Below are 17959 nucleotides of genomic sequence, written 5' to 3'. Positions count from 1 at the left end.
GAAGTTTTTCCGCTCTGAGACGCCTCGGGGGAGGGAAGTGGGGGTGAAAAAAAAGTGGAATGTCAAATTTTATTTTCAGCGCCCCCCGCCCCCACCACTTTCCACTTTGCTCTGCCGCCGCTGAATATGGGTCTACCCCTGAAGAATTTCGTGAGAATTAAAGCTTTAGCTTTACCCCAAAACAGTTCCATATTTTTTCACTCTACCCCTAAAGAGATCCCTCAATGTTTATAACTTACTCCTGAAGATTCCCATTGGTCCACAGCCAGGAGGGGAAAGATACTGCAATAGCCCAAGGTGCAGGTGGCTTTCAACCTTGTCGCCAAGGCTTATAACCAAAATATGACAGCTTTGAGGCATCTTTATCAAAACTAACAATGTCAAAAGGTATTAGGAGCCCCAGCGCCGTAGCTAGTATGAGGCCAACCGAGGCACTCGCCTCGGTAAAATTTTGACGAATTTCGCCGATCATTTTTATTTTACATAAGCGATCATCGGATATTTTTAACGCATCATGATATTACAAAGAATTCAGCAATTCAGTCAATATACTATGAAAAAATTACCATATCATCGATCTCAAGGGGCTACGTACGTTAACTCAAATTTTTTTGAACAAATACTGATCAAAACCATTGGCGAGGTTAACGGTCACCCAGATTATGTAGCTTGTTTCTGATTATTGCTTTTTAAATTCCACTTAAATTAACTCGAAAAAAAGTTACCGAAAGGCCCAGAAAACGCTGCAAATCGCATTTCCGAGAGACTAAAGTTCAAAATTTCTCGGGGGGGGGGGGGGGGGGGGCATGCCCCCGAACCCCCCTAGCAACTCCCGCCTGCCTCGGTTGGCCGTTTGGTCTGGCTACGGCACTGAGCCCTCAATGGTTCCTAGGGCTCCTTTAATTGTTGATTACACAAAGTATGGACTAAAATAACCTGTGATCAGGCAGTCCTTCATCCCTTTTGACTTTTGTGCTTTTCCGAAAAAAAAAAAGGAATTAAAAAATGCGTGATTGCAGGTTAGGACTATAATTATGGACCCAAGTGATCTCCACCCAAAACCAGTGGGGAGGGAGGGTGCGCCTTGATAGAGTTACTTGGGGTGAAATCCTGCTGAGGGCTTCTGGCCCCCTCGGAAGTTTTTAGTTTTTTATAAAGATGACCGACAGTTAATGAATAATTTATCAATCTTGGGACTTATTCTAGCCATTTGACATTTGAGTTGGTACAGTGAATAGACTGCTTTTTGGCCAGATGTATTCAATAAAATGTTGATCAATCAAATACATTACTGTTAACACATAATGAATTCACCAAATGCTCTGTTGAATAATAAATAACCCCAAGAAATAATTATTGCAGTCACAGTGAAATGCATTTCAGAGGCCTTTTCCCGCCCCGCCCCCAAAGCCAGGGAAAAGCGCCCTGGGGACGAGGTTGCTGACACATGCTAATCAAACGCATACATTACTGTGACACATAATGTATAATAAAAACCTCAATCAAATATGATACCATATTTGCTAAGTGATGTATTTGTAGAGGTTCAATTTTTATCCTTCGTTTGCATTCATTTTCCCTTATTTTGGGGTGGTAATGTATGATATTGTATTGAACACAAAGAAAAATAAAAGTTAAGTCAAGGATCAAATTGAACCACAGCATATTCACCAAACTGCTAAAAAACTGAATACAAATACTATTTACTGCAGTAATGTATTCACCCGAAATGCTAGTCAACCAAATACATCAACGTTGTCACGTTTCTACCAGTCATTATCGTTTGAATACATAATTTACAGTGCAATAAAAAGTATTTCATTCCACCAATTAATATTATCAAAAGAAAAAAAGACAAACACCATGATAATCACTGCAATGTTCATAATATATTGGCTTCTGACATCAAATACAAATAACGTGACTGCCAAGGCAGTGAGCTCTCCCCCAAGAAACGACCCATATCAACAAAATAAACATTAACTAACTAAACTTAGACTAGTGACTGAAGACTGCACACTTCACTGAAATGTGCTGTCCATATACACCATTCCTTGATCTGCCAGCAAAAGAAGCAAGGTAGAAGCAATAAACCAAACCAACAGGGGATAGATGTGCTATGGGCAAGACGATAAAGATTAAGATTCCTTCGCTAAACAGAAAACAATATTTACGTGATCCAACCAAACTGACACTGAACCCTAGTTTTGTGTCATATGAATCTGGTTATAGGATGTCAGTCTTAAGTAGAGTGAGGTTATGGTCACACAAGTCAATCTGTTTGCACAAAAACTTCCACATTTTGGCTTCCCCTCACTCTTTAACAACTGCTTATAAAGGTACCATCTCAGTATTTTGTAAAAAAAAAAATGTTCAATGTTTGGCGTTAAAATTGACTTCTACCTTGCATGGTATTACACTTCTTGATATAGTATATCTAATTTAATTACTGACATTTACTAGAAATATCAGTCATTACTTTTTCCTTAATAATAAACATCCAAAAGGCAAATTTGTTTGGCCTGGTAAGGGAAACTTCTGCTGAACTCTTTTGATAATTTTTGAACAAAATAAATACTCTAGACATGTGAGCATATTACATTGCGGAAACTTCAAATAGATGATATTATTATTTCTAGATATTCAGATGGATAACCAGCTACAGAAAGTGAACATCATTTTCCATGATGAATTGAAACATTCTATTGTAACCCAACATGATTTTTATCAAATAAAATAGCATCTTTGGGCTCTTTAACATGTTTTAGGTCGAACATAAAAGCCCACAAAAAATGTCAAAAGCACTTTCCACATTTGAGGGATGCTTTTTTATGTAAAAGCTTGCTTGAGATGTTTTCCTTAACTGAATGTTAATACAAAAGTGAAGTTATAACCCTGAAACTTTTTTGCCTAAGTCAGCTCTAAAGGATTTCATAAACTACTACTGTACAATTCTATTTAGTGCATGTAGGAGAAAACTTTGTATTGTTAAAAAAAAATATTGATACCACTCAAGTGTGAGTCAAGTGTAAAACCTCTCTGATGTTTCAAAATGGACATTTTTCTCTCCTAGCAATTCATCATAAATACTTTGGCGACAACTTTTTTGGGGTATAAGGCAGACAGCTACACTATCACAACAGAAGACAAAAAATATTATTATTAATAATAACTCAGGAAACCATGCATTACCTATGATTCTGCCTCTAAGTTGCAAAAATTAGACTAAACTGAAGTTGTAACTCTCTAGAGTCTGTGAATAAAGTCCAGAAGACTGTCCTGTGTGAAAGTTTTTTCATCTGCTTTCAATTCAAATTTTCTTTAACTAAAGGTAAATTTTAGAATGTACAGGTAACCCCCTGAAAGCAGAAAGTTATCTTTTTTTAAGTCAAAGAACACTAAAATATATTAAACTTCTTTTGCGGGAAGAAGAGAAACTTGATTATCTACAAAACCATAATTTGGTACATGTTTCGGATTTACAACTCACAGCTCTCTTCCTTTCTTTATCCTCAAAATAAAGGTGGCCAAAAACCCAGAGTATAAAATTATTTTATATTAAAAATTAATACTCTGACATATGTATCTATAAAGCCACCAAGCATGTAATATTACTATTATTCTTATCTCTTCTGCTGTGAATGTACATCGTTTTGCATATGTGAGAAGCTTTCAAATGACTGCCATTTCATCAAGATTTGCTGGTAATAAAAATGACACAAAGGAAAGCCTTTTAGATTCCAACATTACATGCATGCTCATTGTTTCAGAAAAAAGGGCATGTTTTTTTTTCTTGGAGTCAAAAACCTGCTGATTTGAAGATTCTACGCTTTTGAATTCAAACAAAATCCTGAGGCATGTCACGATATCTTTTTTCTTTTTATCTCCCTGTAGAACATGCCAGCCATAATGAAACTTGAACAACGGACACATATTAAGCAAACTTCTAGAGTTCTCAAGTGGTTTTAAAGACAGTTCTGGCGGTCAACCTATGCAACACAGTAACCACCTTCATTTGATGGGGCTTCAAGGAAAGCCTAACCTTGTAAGTCTCTCACAACTAAAGCCCTAAATGTAAATGTAGTCATGGAATCATTCTCATCAAGTACTTTCAACTAACTACAACAGTTAATAATTATTATCTGTTTGAACACATGTGAATTACTAATAGTATTCATACATGGACTTCAATCTAAAAACGATGCTAGCGTTCAAAATATTGTCACCAAAGATGTTAAATATTTCTTCTGATTTTCTCATGCCCATTTCTGTGTCTGCTGCAAGAAGTCTGTACATTAAGCATGTTAAAACAGGCTTTTGTGAACTGTGCCCTGAAAACAATAACAGAACATGTCTCTGGGTGCTTTGTGGCAGTAGTCTGTATGAACTGAACCAAGCCTTCCCTTGAGGACATTCAATGAAGAGCCTTTGTATGGATGCACTCTGGACCACTGCACTTCCTAGAGTGAAGACTACCAGGTCATCTTTTTTTTTGCTTTGATCCCTTCTAGCCTGGGATCAACCAAGTCGCCAAAAACTGCTTCATCCTCGCCATTCCATAACCACCAGATGCCTTATTTGATGCCAGATATTGCCAATGCGACATTTCCAATTTTAACTTATTTCATCAAAGACTGAACAAAATGGGTTAACTCCTTCAACGTTAACCAAACAAAGAAACAAAATAACTCTTGATAGTAGCAGCAGCAAGACATGCTCTAGTTCCACCAATCGGTAGCTCCGGCACTGTGCCCATGATGGCGGTTTTGATTCCAGTAGCCCATGTTGCCATACCCACCATACCCCCCATAGTGTTGGCCTCCGCCTCCACCCCCACGGTGATGTGGCTGCTGCCTGTAGTCACGGGATCCAAAACCACCCGGATGCCTATTGGAAAGTTAGGATTTTCTGTGAGTTTCTTTGCTAATCATCATGTAATTCTGGACATTAGTAATCATTCAACAGAACTTCAAAATCTGTGAATGACTATTTATACAAAACGCAAGAATAGTCTTGTTTCTGAAATGCTGTACTAAGGTGTTTTACTGTTAGGGATGGGTGTAGAAATGAATTCAACAGCAAATCGTGGTTTACGAAAGTAATGGACTTCCGCAATAGTAATGTGTTCTGTGTTGTTTGCTATGATAGGCACTATGTTTTGTGTACTAAAACATGCTTCCCCTTGCACAATTTACTCCTTCTTCACACAACCAGAGTCTGCCGCCAGATTCATGATCATTTGCCATTATCATTCATGTAAAGGAAACTGAGTAATTTTACCCTGCAGTGGCATTGGAAGAGAGATCTCATATCAAGCTAGGGAAAGCTCTGGGTTAAATAACCCTTTAAGTCCCAATAGTGACCAAGATCAATTTTCTCCTAACAATATCCATACATTGTCAACAGATAAGTTATGAGAATTAATAAAATTATCACCTAAGTAAAAATGCCTTGATCTTCTAACAAATTCTAACAAACTAATAGAGATCAGTTTGGAGAATTTGTATGTAGATACTGGGGCTTAAAGGGATAATAGCCAACAAACAAGTGGAATGAAGTCAAACCTCCGCTGCCTGTTCCTTCCAGAGTTCTGATGGCTCTCAAAAGCAAGAGACTCAAGCCAGTTTGGCACTTCCTGCCTGGTGTCATTCAACAGCTCAACCATATCCTTGGCTACATTACGGTTCTTTTCATTGATGAATGATGTTGCAAGACCTGACAGAATATAGCACACAACAATTTTTATTATTTAAGGGGTGCCTGGATGTAGGCCTAAGTGACTTATATTAATTGCTACGGTTCTCGTTCCAATTTGCCTTGTCAGTGCTTATAAATCAAAGCCTGGGAGATTTTCATATTAGACCAGGAGTCATTTACCACCATATTCTATGTACCGATTCAAAACAACTGACTTCAGGACAAAAAATTCCTTTATTTTCTTAATTGGACTTCACCTCTGGCTTTTCTGTTAAGACTGAAAAAGGGGCAAGACTCGAATCCAGGACCTCTGAAGTATAAGTCTATATATAAATACATAACATGGTTCAAGAATCAAAAGGGGGAATACTCAAAAGAAAAGACATGAACAGGGCACTTTGTCCCATGCATGTCATGTATGGTGCCACACAGGGAAGTAAAAGGGTTAAAAATTATCTGTTCAAGAAAATACAAGGCATACAATAAGTAAGATAAAAAAACACCTGCATAAAAAACTAGAAAGTCTGACATAACAACCACAAAACTAGGGCACCACAACTATCATTCACCCCAAAAGGAGTATTACTGCATCTAGATATGCGCAGGACTAACATTCAAGTCATGCAGTTGTATTGGTTACCTGTATGCCCCACACGGCCTGTTCGTCCAATACGGTGCACATACTCCTCGATATCTGTTGGCATGTCAAAGTTTATCACATGGCGCACATTAGGAATGTCCAAGCCACGAGCAGCAACCTAGAATGAACAAAGTAATAAACAAATCCAAATCAAGAAAAGAAAGAACTCATAATGTGACCACAAGTTCAAGCACATGAAAACATATATAACACTTACAGCAGTGGCCACTAAAATTGGGGTGACACCCCTCTTAAAGGAATTGAGGGCTGCCTCTCTCTCACGCTGTGAGCGATCACCATGAATGGAGGTTGCAGGGTAGCCAACATTACACAGGTACTCTTCCAAGAGATCAGCGCCTTTTTTGGTCTCCACAAAAACAAGCGTCAGGGCATCAGGACCTAATAGAAGTAAACAAACACAGTCAATACCAATAATAACTTAAGAATTATTGGACTGCATCACTCATTACTAGAATAGACATATAATTGAACTTAAAAAAAGGTAAAGCAAGCACTCTGATTTGTCAATTACAACAGTGAGTTGTACTAACCCATGTTTACACTTTGAGAAAATCTGGTATGCCTTTAAGGCAGTATGAATCAATCAAGATTCACTTTTTGCTAGCAGTGTCTCTCAGGATGCCCTGATAGTTAGAGCAACGTGCAAATGGAAGAAAAGAAATGTTAGTTTTTTAGTTTATCACAAAGTATAATGACCAGAAATGACTGGTTCAGTTTTAGAAGTTGTTCTACAAGTTTCAACAAGCATGATTTGAATGCTCCTTCCTAACAGGGAGTGACTCAGCAGCTCATGGTTCCACTTTAGTTTTGAACATTAAGATGTCATTTCTATGGTTGATCAGGGTTTTCATTACGAATTCTAGTAGCAGGAAAAAGGTGTAATGTTACAGGAGAATATTTGAAGAGACTCCACATCTGAAGAAAAAATAGTCAGAGGCTACCAAATGTTGGCCGGAGAATTCTGTGTAGTGAATGGAGAATTCTCCAATGTTCAATGCCTAATAAACACCCTGCTTGATAAGAGTACACACAATATAAAATTGTTGTTGATTTGTTAATTGAACAGTTATGATCATTTTAAAACGCTGTAGGTCTTACATGTAAAGAGATACCAAAACACCAACAATCTAAACCAAGGCAGACACTTCAACAACTAAGCTCTTACCTGAAGCATTTAACAGATCCAGTAGAAACGACCTCTTGTCTGGTTCATCTACCCACACTGCTTTCTGTGTGATGTTCTCACTTGTAGAACCCACACGTCCCACAGCCAAGAAGATGTAATTCACCAAGAAGTCTCTTGCAAGCATCTGTAAGAAAAATTTCCACTAAACTGTCACCTTGAACAAGAGTTCTACCTCTAAATGTATTTTACTTAACATGACCCCTAAGGTATGTCATCCAAGAAGACTATTATCCTATTCATAATAACAAGCATAGAGAATAAAAAATCCTACCCATACTGCATGTATAGGTCAGATTGTGCATTTCGATAAGGTCTGAATAATTTGCTTATGCCATTTTCTGCAGTTATGAAGCATCAGTAGCTAGCACTGATTAAGTTTAGATTCACCCACCATACCAGACTGAAAACAAACACTAGTCAGCTGCAATAACTCACCTGGATTTCTTTCGGGAATGTGGCACTAAACATCAGTGTTTGGCGATCACCAGCTTTAGGCATAGTATCCTGATCCACAATACGACGTATCTGGGGCTCAAATCCCATGTCCAACATACGGTCAGCCTCGTCAAGCACAAGAAATCTGATGACATGACATTTTGAATTAAATACATGTAGAAACTTTGCCCACAGTACAGCAGCAAAAAGTGCTGTACTCAAGAACTTTGATTTATATGAATGCTCACAGTCTGGGGTTTCATGTACAGACTACTACAACCAAACCTTTTATGAAAGACCCCAATGAAAAGAATTAATACCGATGCAAGGATGGACATCTGAGCTAGGCTGATTCCTCCTTTACTTTTTTGCCTTGAAGAGTTGACAGTGACCAACAGTTAGAATGTTCGAGCAGAGAGGGTTGAATTATCTCGAAGTTAAATTTAAGATGTGCACAGAATATGGCCAAAAGTGAAATTCCTGATCCAAAATTAAATTCTCCTTTTAATTTACAAGCATGAGGATGTATCTGATCAGTGACAGTATGAATGTAAGAACTTGTGACTTGAACTTACTTGCAAATGTCCAGTCCAATGCGTCCCCTGTCCATCAAGTCGACCAGGCGACCGGGTGTGGCCACCAGGACATCACAGCCCCATTCCAGGTCTCTTAATTGGGAATTAATGTCAGCACCACCATACACAACAAAGGGACGAACGTATGATCGGTAAGCAAACTGCAAAGGGTTGAAGAAAAAATATGAGATTGACAAGGCTGTGCTCTAGTGGTACCCAGCAGCTAACTTTTGCTCCCAAGTGACTAGAAAATCTTAGTTTTTTTTCATAGAAATCATAATGCTGAGCACCCTGGATTTCACATGTTCAGATCACTGGATCAATTTTTCTTAGGGCACAGTATTGATTGAACTCAAGTAAAGGTCCCAAGACTTTTTGTAGATGATTTGTGGCTAGGTCAGATATTATCTTGTGTAGTTTCTAAGAAATTTACCCTATCTCCCTCCATAAACCAATGTGCACCAACTAACAAAAATAATATTGTGACAAGGTCTTGTTTCTTCAGCTGCTCTTCTCTGCTCTATTAAGTAATGCCATAATGAAAGCACAGCTGAACTTCAGAGTTTAACAGTCTTTTGGTTATTTGAAACCTCATTGACCTGACTCAATATGTGTATCCAAAATACAAACAGAACTCTATGAATTTAGTATACATGTCCATTGGATAGTTCAAACATCAAAACACAAAATGGTAAAAATATGAAGATCTGATACCTTCTTGGCTTCATCAAAAATCTGGACTGCAAGCTCTCTTGTGGGTGCAAGAACCAGACTAATAGGGAAACACTTTCGTCGAGACTGTTGCCTCACCTAAAGGAAATTGTCAGCATTTTCATGAAGTGTTCAAATCTCAGTTGTTGAAATGGGACTGGCCAGGTAAAACAAAGCTTACAGGTCTAAACCACTGAACTGTATGATGGTAACTAACCAAACAAAATGTAACATTGCACAACAGGCATCTCTGACACACCTCACAAGTCTAGGAGGTTCCAAGTTTAACTGGGAAAACAGCACCCATGCAGATTCAACAGACAAACACATAGATAAAGCTCTACTGTAGGAAATAGTAGGCTTGCAGGTGTTGTCAACTCAGGGGCCATTTCTTCACCTCTCATTTTCATCCTAATCCAACTTCGTTACAAGGGTCTTTTCCTCCCCAGGGTGTAACATTTACTAGCCCAAACATCATTTCAACTAGCCCCAAAAACGTTTTGATGAGCAGATGGATTTCACAGTTCTTCTGTAGTATGAATTCCTCAAAAAAACTTCACTTGCCCGTTGGGCAAGTTAAGAACAGAATTTACTAGCCCGATAGCAAAATCCACTAGCCTCAGGCTATGGGACACTACTTTCTTTGCACGCTGCTCCCCTACTGCTAGAGGCCAAGAAGAAGAGAGTCTCTTGGAAGGAAGTTTTAAAATGTGTCTAACATGAGACATGTACAGTGCACTTGCAGGTGTTGTCATCACTGACGTCCCTTATTACTCAAAGCAAACAAAAATTAAAAGGCTTGCTTACATCCGGAGGGGGTGGTGGACCCTCTTCAAAAATCCTGCTGAGAATTGGGATCAAAAAGGCTGCAGTTTTTCCAGATCCTAAAAATCAAACAAGTATGACAGTTACATTGTAAAAGTCAATGACTTACATTAAAACAGCTCATCTTAATATCTCATCTTTCATGCCATCTATTTTTCTCACCGACAATAAGTAACCTTGACATTTTAGGTCAAAAGTAATCACAAGGAAGTAAATTGAGACAATTTACCAGTCTGAGCGCAAGCCATCAGGTCTCTTTTGGCCTTAACAATGGTTATGGCATACTTCTGAACTGGAGTAGGCTTGGAATAGTTTGCCAACTATAAGAAAAATTAATAAACAGCAAAATCTAACAGTTTCTCTGCAAGCTTAACAAAAATAGTCATTTTAAAGTTAAATCAAACACTGTAGAGGGTATTTTATCTGGCATCTTAAGTCTTTACATTGGTTTTGAAAAAACTATAAAAAAAACCAAAATTTTAAGAGAAAATTCTTGATGTAGTATGTCAAGCATAAGACACAACGTTCCATCTGGTGATGAAACATTGTGTCAATTGCTTGATATTATTTCTCAAACAAAATGATTTTGGAAGGAGAAAATAAGGATGCAAAAATGAGCAGTTTTTCATCTGATTTCTAAACACTCATTAATTTCCTTTGTATTTTCTTTATGAGTTTGAAAAGTCTAGACATCACATGAAACTCCTCTTGCGTATGAAAGTAGCACATAAAAAATTGCAATTACCTACCCCAATATTGTTGTGTAAGATTTCACCGAGGTTGCAGTCAGTAAACTAATAGGGACAAAGGAAACAAATTAAGATCATTAATTTTGCTGTAACACTAAATACATGTACAGTAAACATGTTTTCACTCAATTGTAGTAAAACATTAATGAAAGCACTGCTATGGGGTTGGTGTCTATGATCTAATCAATTTGACATACATTATATAGGATACAAAAATCGAAAACCACTTGGACAAACGTGTTTCTATCACCCCAGCTTTTTTTTAGCATCTTCACCCTAACCCTTGTGCTTCCCCAGCAACACAGGCTATACAGTGGCAGATCCAGAGGAGGGATGAGGGGGGCCCAGGCCCCTCCTAACTAAGGCCCAAAGAGCCAAAAAAATTTTCTTGGAGACTGCCCCCCCACCTCCCCCTTATCTAAGGGTCTGGATGACCGCCCTCCCCTCCTTGTATCTCAAGGTCTGGATCTAACACTGCTACAGGAATGCAATCGCCCCGACAGGACTGAAGGCTAAGGTAGTCCAGGCCCCACTTGTTCAAAAGGTGGATAACAATATCCAATGCATAAATCGCTATCCACTAAATAGAACAACTGGTTATCCACTGGATAGTGATTTTTCCAGGAGATAGTACTATCCAAAGATTGAATGACTGGGGCCAGCTGTATGTAATAATCAAAGGTAAAACCAGGGGTGTAAAACCAAAGTGTAATTTAAAAGTGTAGCTATTGTTCTCAGACTCTAAAACAATGGCTACACTTGTAAATTACATGTGTGAAAGTTTTATTAAACTGACCCAGGCTTCAAAATAATTACTTTCACCATTGCTGCTCAGAGGAGATACTCTGTCCATTTTTAGTAGTGCTAAAAACAGGTATCACTGTGATTGTCTCTGGTTTTTCTTCTGTTTGGTTAATACTGTGACTTGAAATGGTGCAATTTCTCAGTGTACAGTAACATAAGAGACAAAAACAGTTGTAAATTTGCAAACAACCCTCTATAGCACAATTATTACCAATTCAATGCACTTGGGAACATCATTTCCAGTAGCTTCAACAGGAATATCCTCATACTTGTCAAAGTTTATTCCAGTGTTATGCTTGTTAAAAAGTTCCCTGAAATAAAAATTAGGGTTAAGTTAAAACTAACCATAAATTTCTGTTTTATAGCTTTTTGGGCCTGTTACCTTAAACTGTTATTCTTACACAGCGGCACGGCTTAGTTGTTAATCATATTTCAGGAGAAGCATACAGGCACACCTTTCAATAACATATAATCTATACCTTTCCACACGATCATTTCGCGGCAACAACTTAGACCAGTCTTCTGGTGGTGGTTGAAAGTTTCTTCCATAGTCTAAGAAATAACATGAAAAAAATAAGAAACAGTGATCAGTTTCAGGTGGAATAGCAGGGTTTTCATTAAGAATTACAGTAGCAGGAGAGTAGGTTAAAGTAACAGGAGAATGTTGCGAAAGAGCGAAGCTCTTTCGAGGAGCGAGCAACGCTCGCTCGACCCTAGGGGGGTCTGGGGGCATGCGCCCCCAGGAAATTTTGGATTTTTTAACCCTCTGAGATGCCATTTCCTGTTATCTGACAGCAAATTTCATTTCTTTCTAGCTGGCAAACAAAAAGCAATGTATACCTTAAAATGGTGCCAAACGGATGTTTTGTTCTTTGAATTTTACAAGCAAGTAAAGTTAAATCAAGAGCTCTAACCCTTTTACTCCAAGAGTCTTGTCAAATGAGTCAATTGGCCCTATTATCTATCTTACTAAATACCAAATAAAAAACCAAAGTGTGAACATTGCAAATGAAAGCTGAAATTCAATATTTTCCTTGGATGCTATCAGTAGTAAAAGGGTTAACTCTATTCATCAACTCCACTGTCTCCACTGTCATCACTCTCAAGGCTTTTAGCAAAAGCTTCCAGAGAATCTAGCTCTTCCTCAACCATGTCATCAAGGCAAAGAACATGAAGTGCTTCTTTATACTCCTCTCGGATGTTCTGCAACTCAGTGGTCGATGTTGCATCTGTCTGTGTCCCCATATCTTGTACGACGGTGCTGGGAGTGGCAGCTTCTGTTTCACTGTTGGGTTCTCGCTGCGTGCTTGGTTTGTGGTATGGGAGCTTTCTCCTCTTCTTTGCAGTTTTCCACATGTCCACAGCTTTGCTGACCAGGGAATCACAGGCTTCTGTATGTGGGACAGGGCCATTGATGGTGATATGAAGGAGAGATGCAAGTAAGTCGTTCTTGATCTGACTTCTTATCCTGCTCTTGATCAATTTCAACTGACTAGCGCCCCTTTCGGGCCAAGCATTGGAAACTGGGATTGCAAGTGCTGCCTCCGCTACCTGAACAGATCTTGGATAGAACTGCCCAAATGTTGACTTCATGGCCATGATTCTTTTGACATAGTGACCGGCAAATGGTGACCTCTGCTAAATTTTACTTTTTAGGACGGAAATATACCGCAATAAACACTGTTCTATAAATAGCACGAGACGTGAGAAAACTCTTCCCGCCTCTGTCGAAATTTGCATTTGCTTAGAAGTAATTTGATACTCATATTAAATATACGGTAATCATCGCCAGATTTTTTTGGCATAGCAAAATCGTTTTTTCACAAATGTAGTTCACTATTTGCGCTTAAATTTGGCCAAGTTTTCATTTCGTGACTTTGCCGATTTTATTTGTTCGCCGTGTACTGTTTTCAAGACTTTTCACTAGTAAATAAAAAGAACGGCTCTAGCAAACAGGAAACTCTCCACGCTAAAGCAAGCCGTCGACAATTTTTTCTATTTATTTTAGGTGTTCCAATAAGCTTTTTTGGCTGGCACACTGGCTGGTTATTTATATTCTTTCGTTGTTTATTTAGGTATGACTTCAGTAGCTAAATTCACATGGGCATGACGTTAAAATTACGCATTACTTTACAATGTCCGTGACATGCTCATTTCTACATATATTTTAACAATTTTCAACAACGTGCAAATGTCAACGAAAAATTATTTGTTCAACATGTTCTGTTTTTATCTTAACAAGGACACTATTTTCCCCGAATATATTTTCCTACTACATAACGGCTCCACGTCTGAGTAAAGATAGCTACAGTCCATCGAAATTTAGCCGGAGAAATCTGCGTAGTAGCCGGAGAATTCTCCGATCTCCGATGCCTAATGAACACCCTGGAATAGTTTTGGAATGATACCACAATTTCATTTCTAGAGGTAGCAAATACAGTAAATATGTATACCTTAAATGTGAAACAAGAAACATTATAAAATTTTTTTACAAAAATTCATTTGAATTGACTCAAATCTACCCTTTTATCAGGGTTGTTTGGTCCTACATTGTTTGTTTGAGTTTTAAAAGTTGTTAAAGTCTTTATCATTATTTTACTTGGCATACTTCTAAAAGACACATTTCATCAATCTATAGGCCACACACACTTACATGTATAGAAATAACCACTGACTACACTGGCTTAATGCTTAAATTGTTAACCCTAAGTCTCTATATCCACTTTACAAATTCTCCAGACCGATTTCTATACATTTCCACAAAAAATTGGTGGAGAGAATTTGATAAAAGATCAAAGTGTTTACCCTTGAGTGATCATTTCATTAATTCTCAAAAGCATTTCCTTGTGATTATGGATTTATATTGTTGGGAGGAAAAAAATGTTGGTCATAACTCTTGGGGCTTACAAGGTTACACAGGTATTTCATCTCTTACCACTGTTGGCACTGCCTCCTCTATACCCTCGGTTGTCACCTCGTTCTCGCCAACTGTTCCCTCCTCCACGGCCATAGTACATACCAGGGTTACCATACCCTCCTCTTCCACCACCCCTTCCGTAGCCCCCATAATAGTTTTGTTGATAAAATCCATCTGGAGAAAGTAAAGAACATCATTGATTATTATTTCATACCAGGGTTTTTCCTACATTGGCAGCCACAGCTTCAACGATACTGGTAAATTTCACTTGTTCTTTTGACTTTACAAGAGCATTATTTTGCACAACTTACTGTTACCGACTTTAATACAACAATGAACGTGCAAACAAACCTCTGTAAGGATTTCTGGGTCCAAAGTCTCGTGGTCCAGGGTTGTACATTTGATCCTGATACCCATCTCTACCAGAAGGAGGACCTTGTCTGTTGCGAAGGTGGGGAGGTACATATCGTTCTACATAACAACAAAAGCAGTGTCAAAATAAATGTTGCAATAATTAATGTTATCATAAGAACTTTTCTTTACTTGTTCCGTTCTTGTTCTATGTTTGCCTTTTTGCTAACCAACATGAAAACAAAGGGCAAATACATCGCAGTTTGCGGTTTCCCATGAAAAACCTAAAGCTAAAGGTCTCTAAAATGGGGGTCTATTTGAACTCAAACTGGCGTCTAGCCTTAGTAAACAGCTAACATTGCAGAACCCCACCACAGGTTTCCCTGCGAAATGATGTCAGAGGAAACAGTAAAGAAATTCCATACTGCTGATGTGTTACTACCCAGATCTGGGCAGTCACACATCAGCAGAATGGAATTTCAGGGCTCGTTCCTCAGATGACATTTCGTGAGGAAACTAATGGTGGTATTGCAAAATATCAACTGTTTTAGATTTCATGATTTTTTCCAAATTGAGAAAATAGCTAAATTTGCTACTTGCAAATCAGGTAAGAATATTGGTTACTTCAAAATCAAATGTTATTGAAACTCAGGAGTCTAAGTACTTTTTCATCTTGTAAAAAAGCTGATCTCCTCAAAAGAGATACAAGGATCATGATTGGAAAAATGAGTTGAGGGTGCTTGAGATGTTTTCAGAGGCTGAAAATCTCAGACATAGTCCAAAACTTTACAACTAACATGAGGAAGTAAACGCTGAATTTCTCCTACCATCCTCACATTAAATTCAGCGCTCAAAACAACATTTTCCCAATTTATTTTCTCCTCTTTCACAACCATTTTTTAATCATACAGAAAGATCAGGGACAAATAAACAATGTTTTTGTTAACAGCAACAAATAAACAATAGCATCAATGAAACTGAAGATTGTTACAAAGGACATTATCAAATTTATAGCACATTTTTTGTGTGTTAATGACAATCTCAAAATCTCAGTGTGCCCCCCATAAAATGACGCTTCTCGCATATTCCAAAAATCTATGCCTCATGAAAAATTCTCAGCGACAAGGAAAAAGAGTTCAGGAAAGACCTACAGTCTCATTAAAACTTAAAACAAAATATTCGACACAAAAAAACAAAACCTGAAGTAAAAGTTAAAATGTTAGAACGGTCTAGATCTATTACATAAGACCCGCATAAGTCTACTTTCAAGAATGATTTCAGCTTAAAATAGCGAATTGCTATTACTAACTGAGAAACAATTGGAAGCCAAAAACACCTCGAATAAATCCATGTTCAATTTTTAACCTAAATTTTTCAACTTCAAGTTAAAATCGTGTCAGACGTGAGACAAAAATAACGATATCAGATAACAAAGTTTCTTTTAGAAACTAGCAGTAAGCTTACAAGTGAAGAAAAATCAAATCTTCATTTAAATAAAAAGACTGGCAAAGGGAATAAAGCTTGATTACATAAATCGCAAAACCCTGGCGACAAGAAGAAAATTAGGAAAATCTACCAACCAAACATTTTCAACTCTATAAAGGACATATTGTTCTGTGCAAAAGACGCATTAGAGCTCCTACGACGCCGGTAAATCTCATCTTTCCTTCCTCACTTGTTAAGAGAGTTGTTTTGCTGTTAATGGGTCCTGAATTACCATTTAACCATTTTTCTTCAGCGTAACATACCTTGTGGTTTATGATCGACAGCGCGCTGGTTTACCGCGCCTGAATTCAAGTCCAGACCAGCGAACTACGGGAAAAAGACAACACAAGACTCAATTTAAAGCTCGACCAATACTAAAAAACAAAACACACGCGTCAGGAATCCATCTTCTGAACGTCGAAGTAACGAAATTCTAAAGAAACATCACAATGTCTGCCATGTGCCTTTGTCTTCAAAGCCGACAATTGACATCTTTTCCGAATGGAAAATTCTCACTTACCCGCTGGTCTAGAGCTTGAAAGTTTGCTGGGGACACATGACTCATAACGAAAGAAACAGTAGATTCAAGCTTTCGACTGAAATGATGACAATGGTTGTTGAAATTCGGCAAAAAAGCGAACGACAATGAACTTTTTGCACTCAACGAGATTTTTCAACTCCGGTCGAGATGTCAGTGGACGGCCGGTTGAGTAACCACGCACTGTGACGTCAGGTAAGAAGCACGTGGCTTGCATTACGACATGTCGGGGGTGGGGAGCGTTTTTGTCCCCCGACGTATTCTTTTTGCAATCAAAAGTGATGCGAACTCAGTGCAAACCCAAGAAAAAGCTTATGTGAACTACTTCAACCCAAACGCCATAGGGAAAATGCCGAAACAAAATGGAAAATTGTCCATTTCGTTGCGTTTGAATCCCCTAACGCGTTTTATTCTCTTTAATTTCACTTATGTTCATTGTCGTTAGGTAAAAATAGTACACACCAGCATTTTTGTGTGATGAAGTTAAAAGAAAATTGGACCACCAGGTGTTCAGCGTGGCTGAAGCCGCCTTGATGATTATGCGCGTATGCGTGGTGGTGGTGATGGTGGTGGTGATGATGATGATGATGATGATGATAAAATCAAAGGCACATGCGTATTACATGGTGCATATTTTCTGTATTACTTTAGTTATTGGATTAGAGCAGCTAGCTAGCTAGCAGGGTTACCGGGAGGCGGGAGCCGGCGGGAGGTCCAAGTTCCCGCTTCCCAATCCTCACATTCCGGGCTCCCGCCCCTCGCATTTCGGGCTCCCGCTTCTTTTTCCTTGTCCTCCTCCTTTTTGCCCCTTTTCGATTACGAAATGTTTTAAAAGCATTGTTTCATTATTGCGTATTTCCTCCCTTTTCTCTCGCTTCCCGCCCTTTCAGAACTCCCATCTTCCACTATTTCCTCTGCCGCCTCCCCTACCCCTCCCGCCGCCTATTTAGTCCTTGCCTCTACCCCCCTGTCCACTATCCTCTTCCACTAGCAGTGATAACCGGTTTTTTTGCTTCCCTTTCTCA

General features: G+C 38.5%; 1 protein-coding gene across 1 annotated transcript; it reads right to left on the bottom strand.

Annotated features, from left to right (window-relative positions):
- Positions 1 to 1867: 1867 nt before the first annotated feature.
- LOC140951220 (putative ATP-dependent RNA helicase Pl10) lies at positions 1868 to 17110 on the bottom strand. Its single transcript, XM_073400448.1, has 17 exons — positions 16917 to 17110; positions 16660 to 16723; positions 14912 to 15031; positions 14579 to 14734; positions 12123 to 12195; positions 11855 to 11954; positions 10840 to 10884; positions 10320 to 10410; positions 10073 to 10149; positions 9269 to 9364; positions 8555 to 8715; positions 7980 to 8124; positions 7524 to 7668; positions 6555 to 6736; positions 6338 to 6455; positions 5565 to 5715; positions 1868 to 4887 (listed from the first exon to the last, which is right to left on the bottom strand). The coding sequence occupies exons 1-17, from the start codon at positions 16959 to 16961 to the stop codon at positions 4719 to 4721; spliced, it is 1938 nt and encodes a 645-aa protein (XP_073256549.1). The 5' UTR covers positions 16962 to 17110; the 3' UTR covers positions 1868 to 4718.
- Positions 17111 to 17959: the final 849 nt, after the last annotated feature.

Source organism: Porites lutea, chromosome 10 (assembly GCF_958299795.1).
Source record: "Porites lutea chromosome 10, jaPorLute2.1, whole genome shotgun sequence".
In the NCBI taxonomy this organism is placed as follows: domain Eukaryota; kingdom Metazoa; phylum Cnidaria; class Anthozoa; order Scleractinia; family Poritidae; genus Porites; species Porites lutea.
This window is presented reverse-complemented; position numbering and strand designations above follow the sequence as displayed.

Coding starts and splice junctions, on each gene's coding strand:
- LOC140951220 (XM_073400448.1), bottom strand. CDS start 16,961: ATGAGTCATGTGTCCCCAGCAAACTTTCAAGCTCTAGACCAGCGG. Junction 10,150..10,319: donor GATGGCTTGCGCTCAGACTG/GTAAATTGTCTC, acceptor TTTGATTTTTAG/GATCTGGAAAAACTGCAGCC. Junction 9,365..10,072: donor GTCCACCACCCCCTCCGGAT/GTAAGCAAGCCT, acceptor AATTTCCTTTAG/GTGAGGCAACAGTCTCGACG.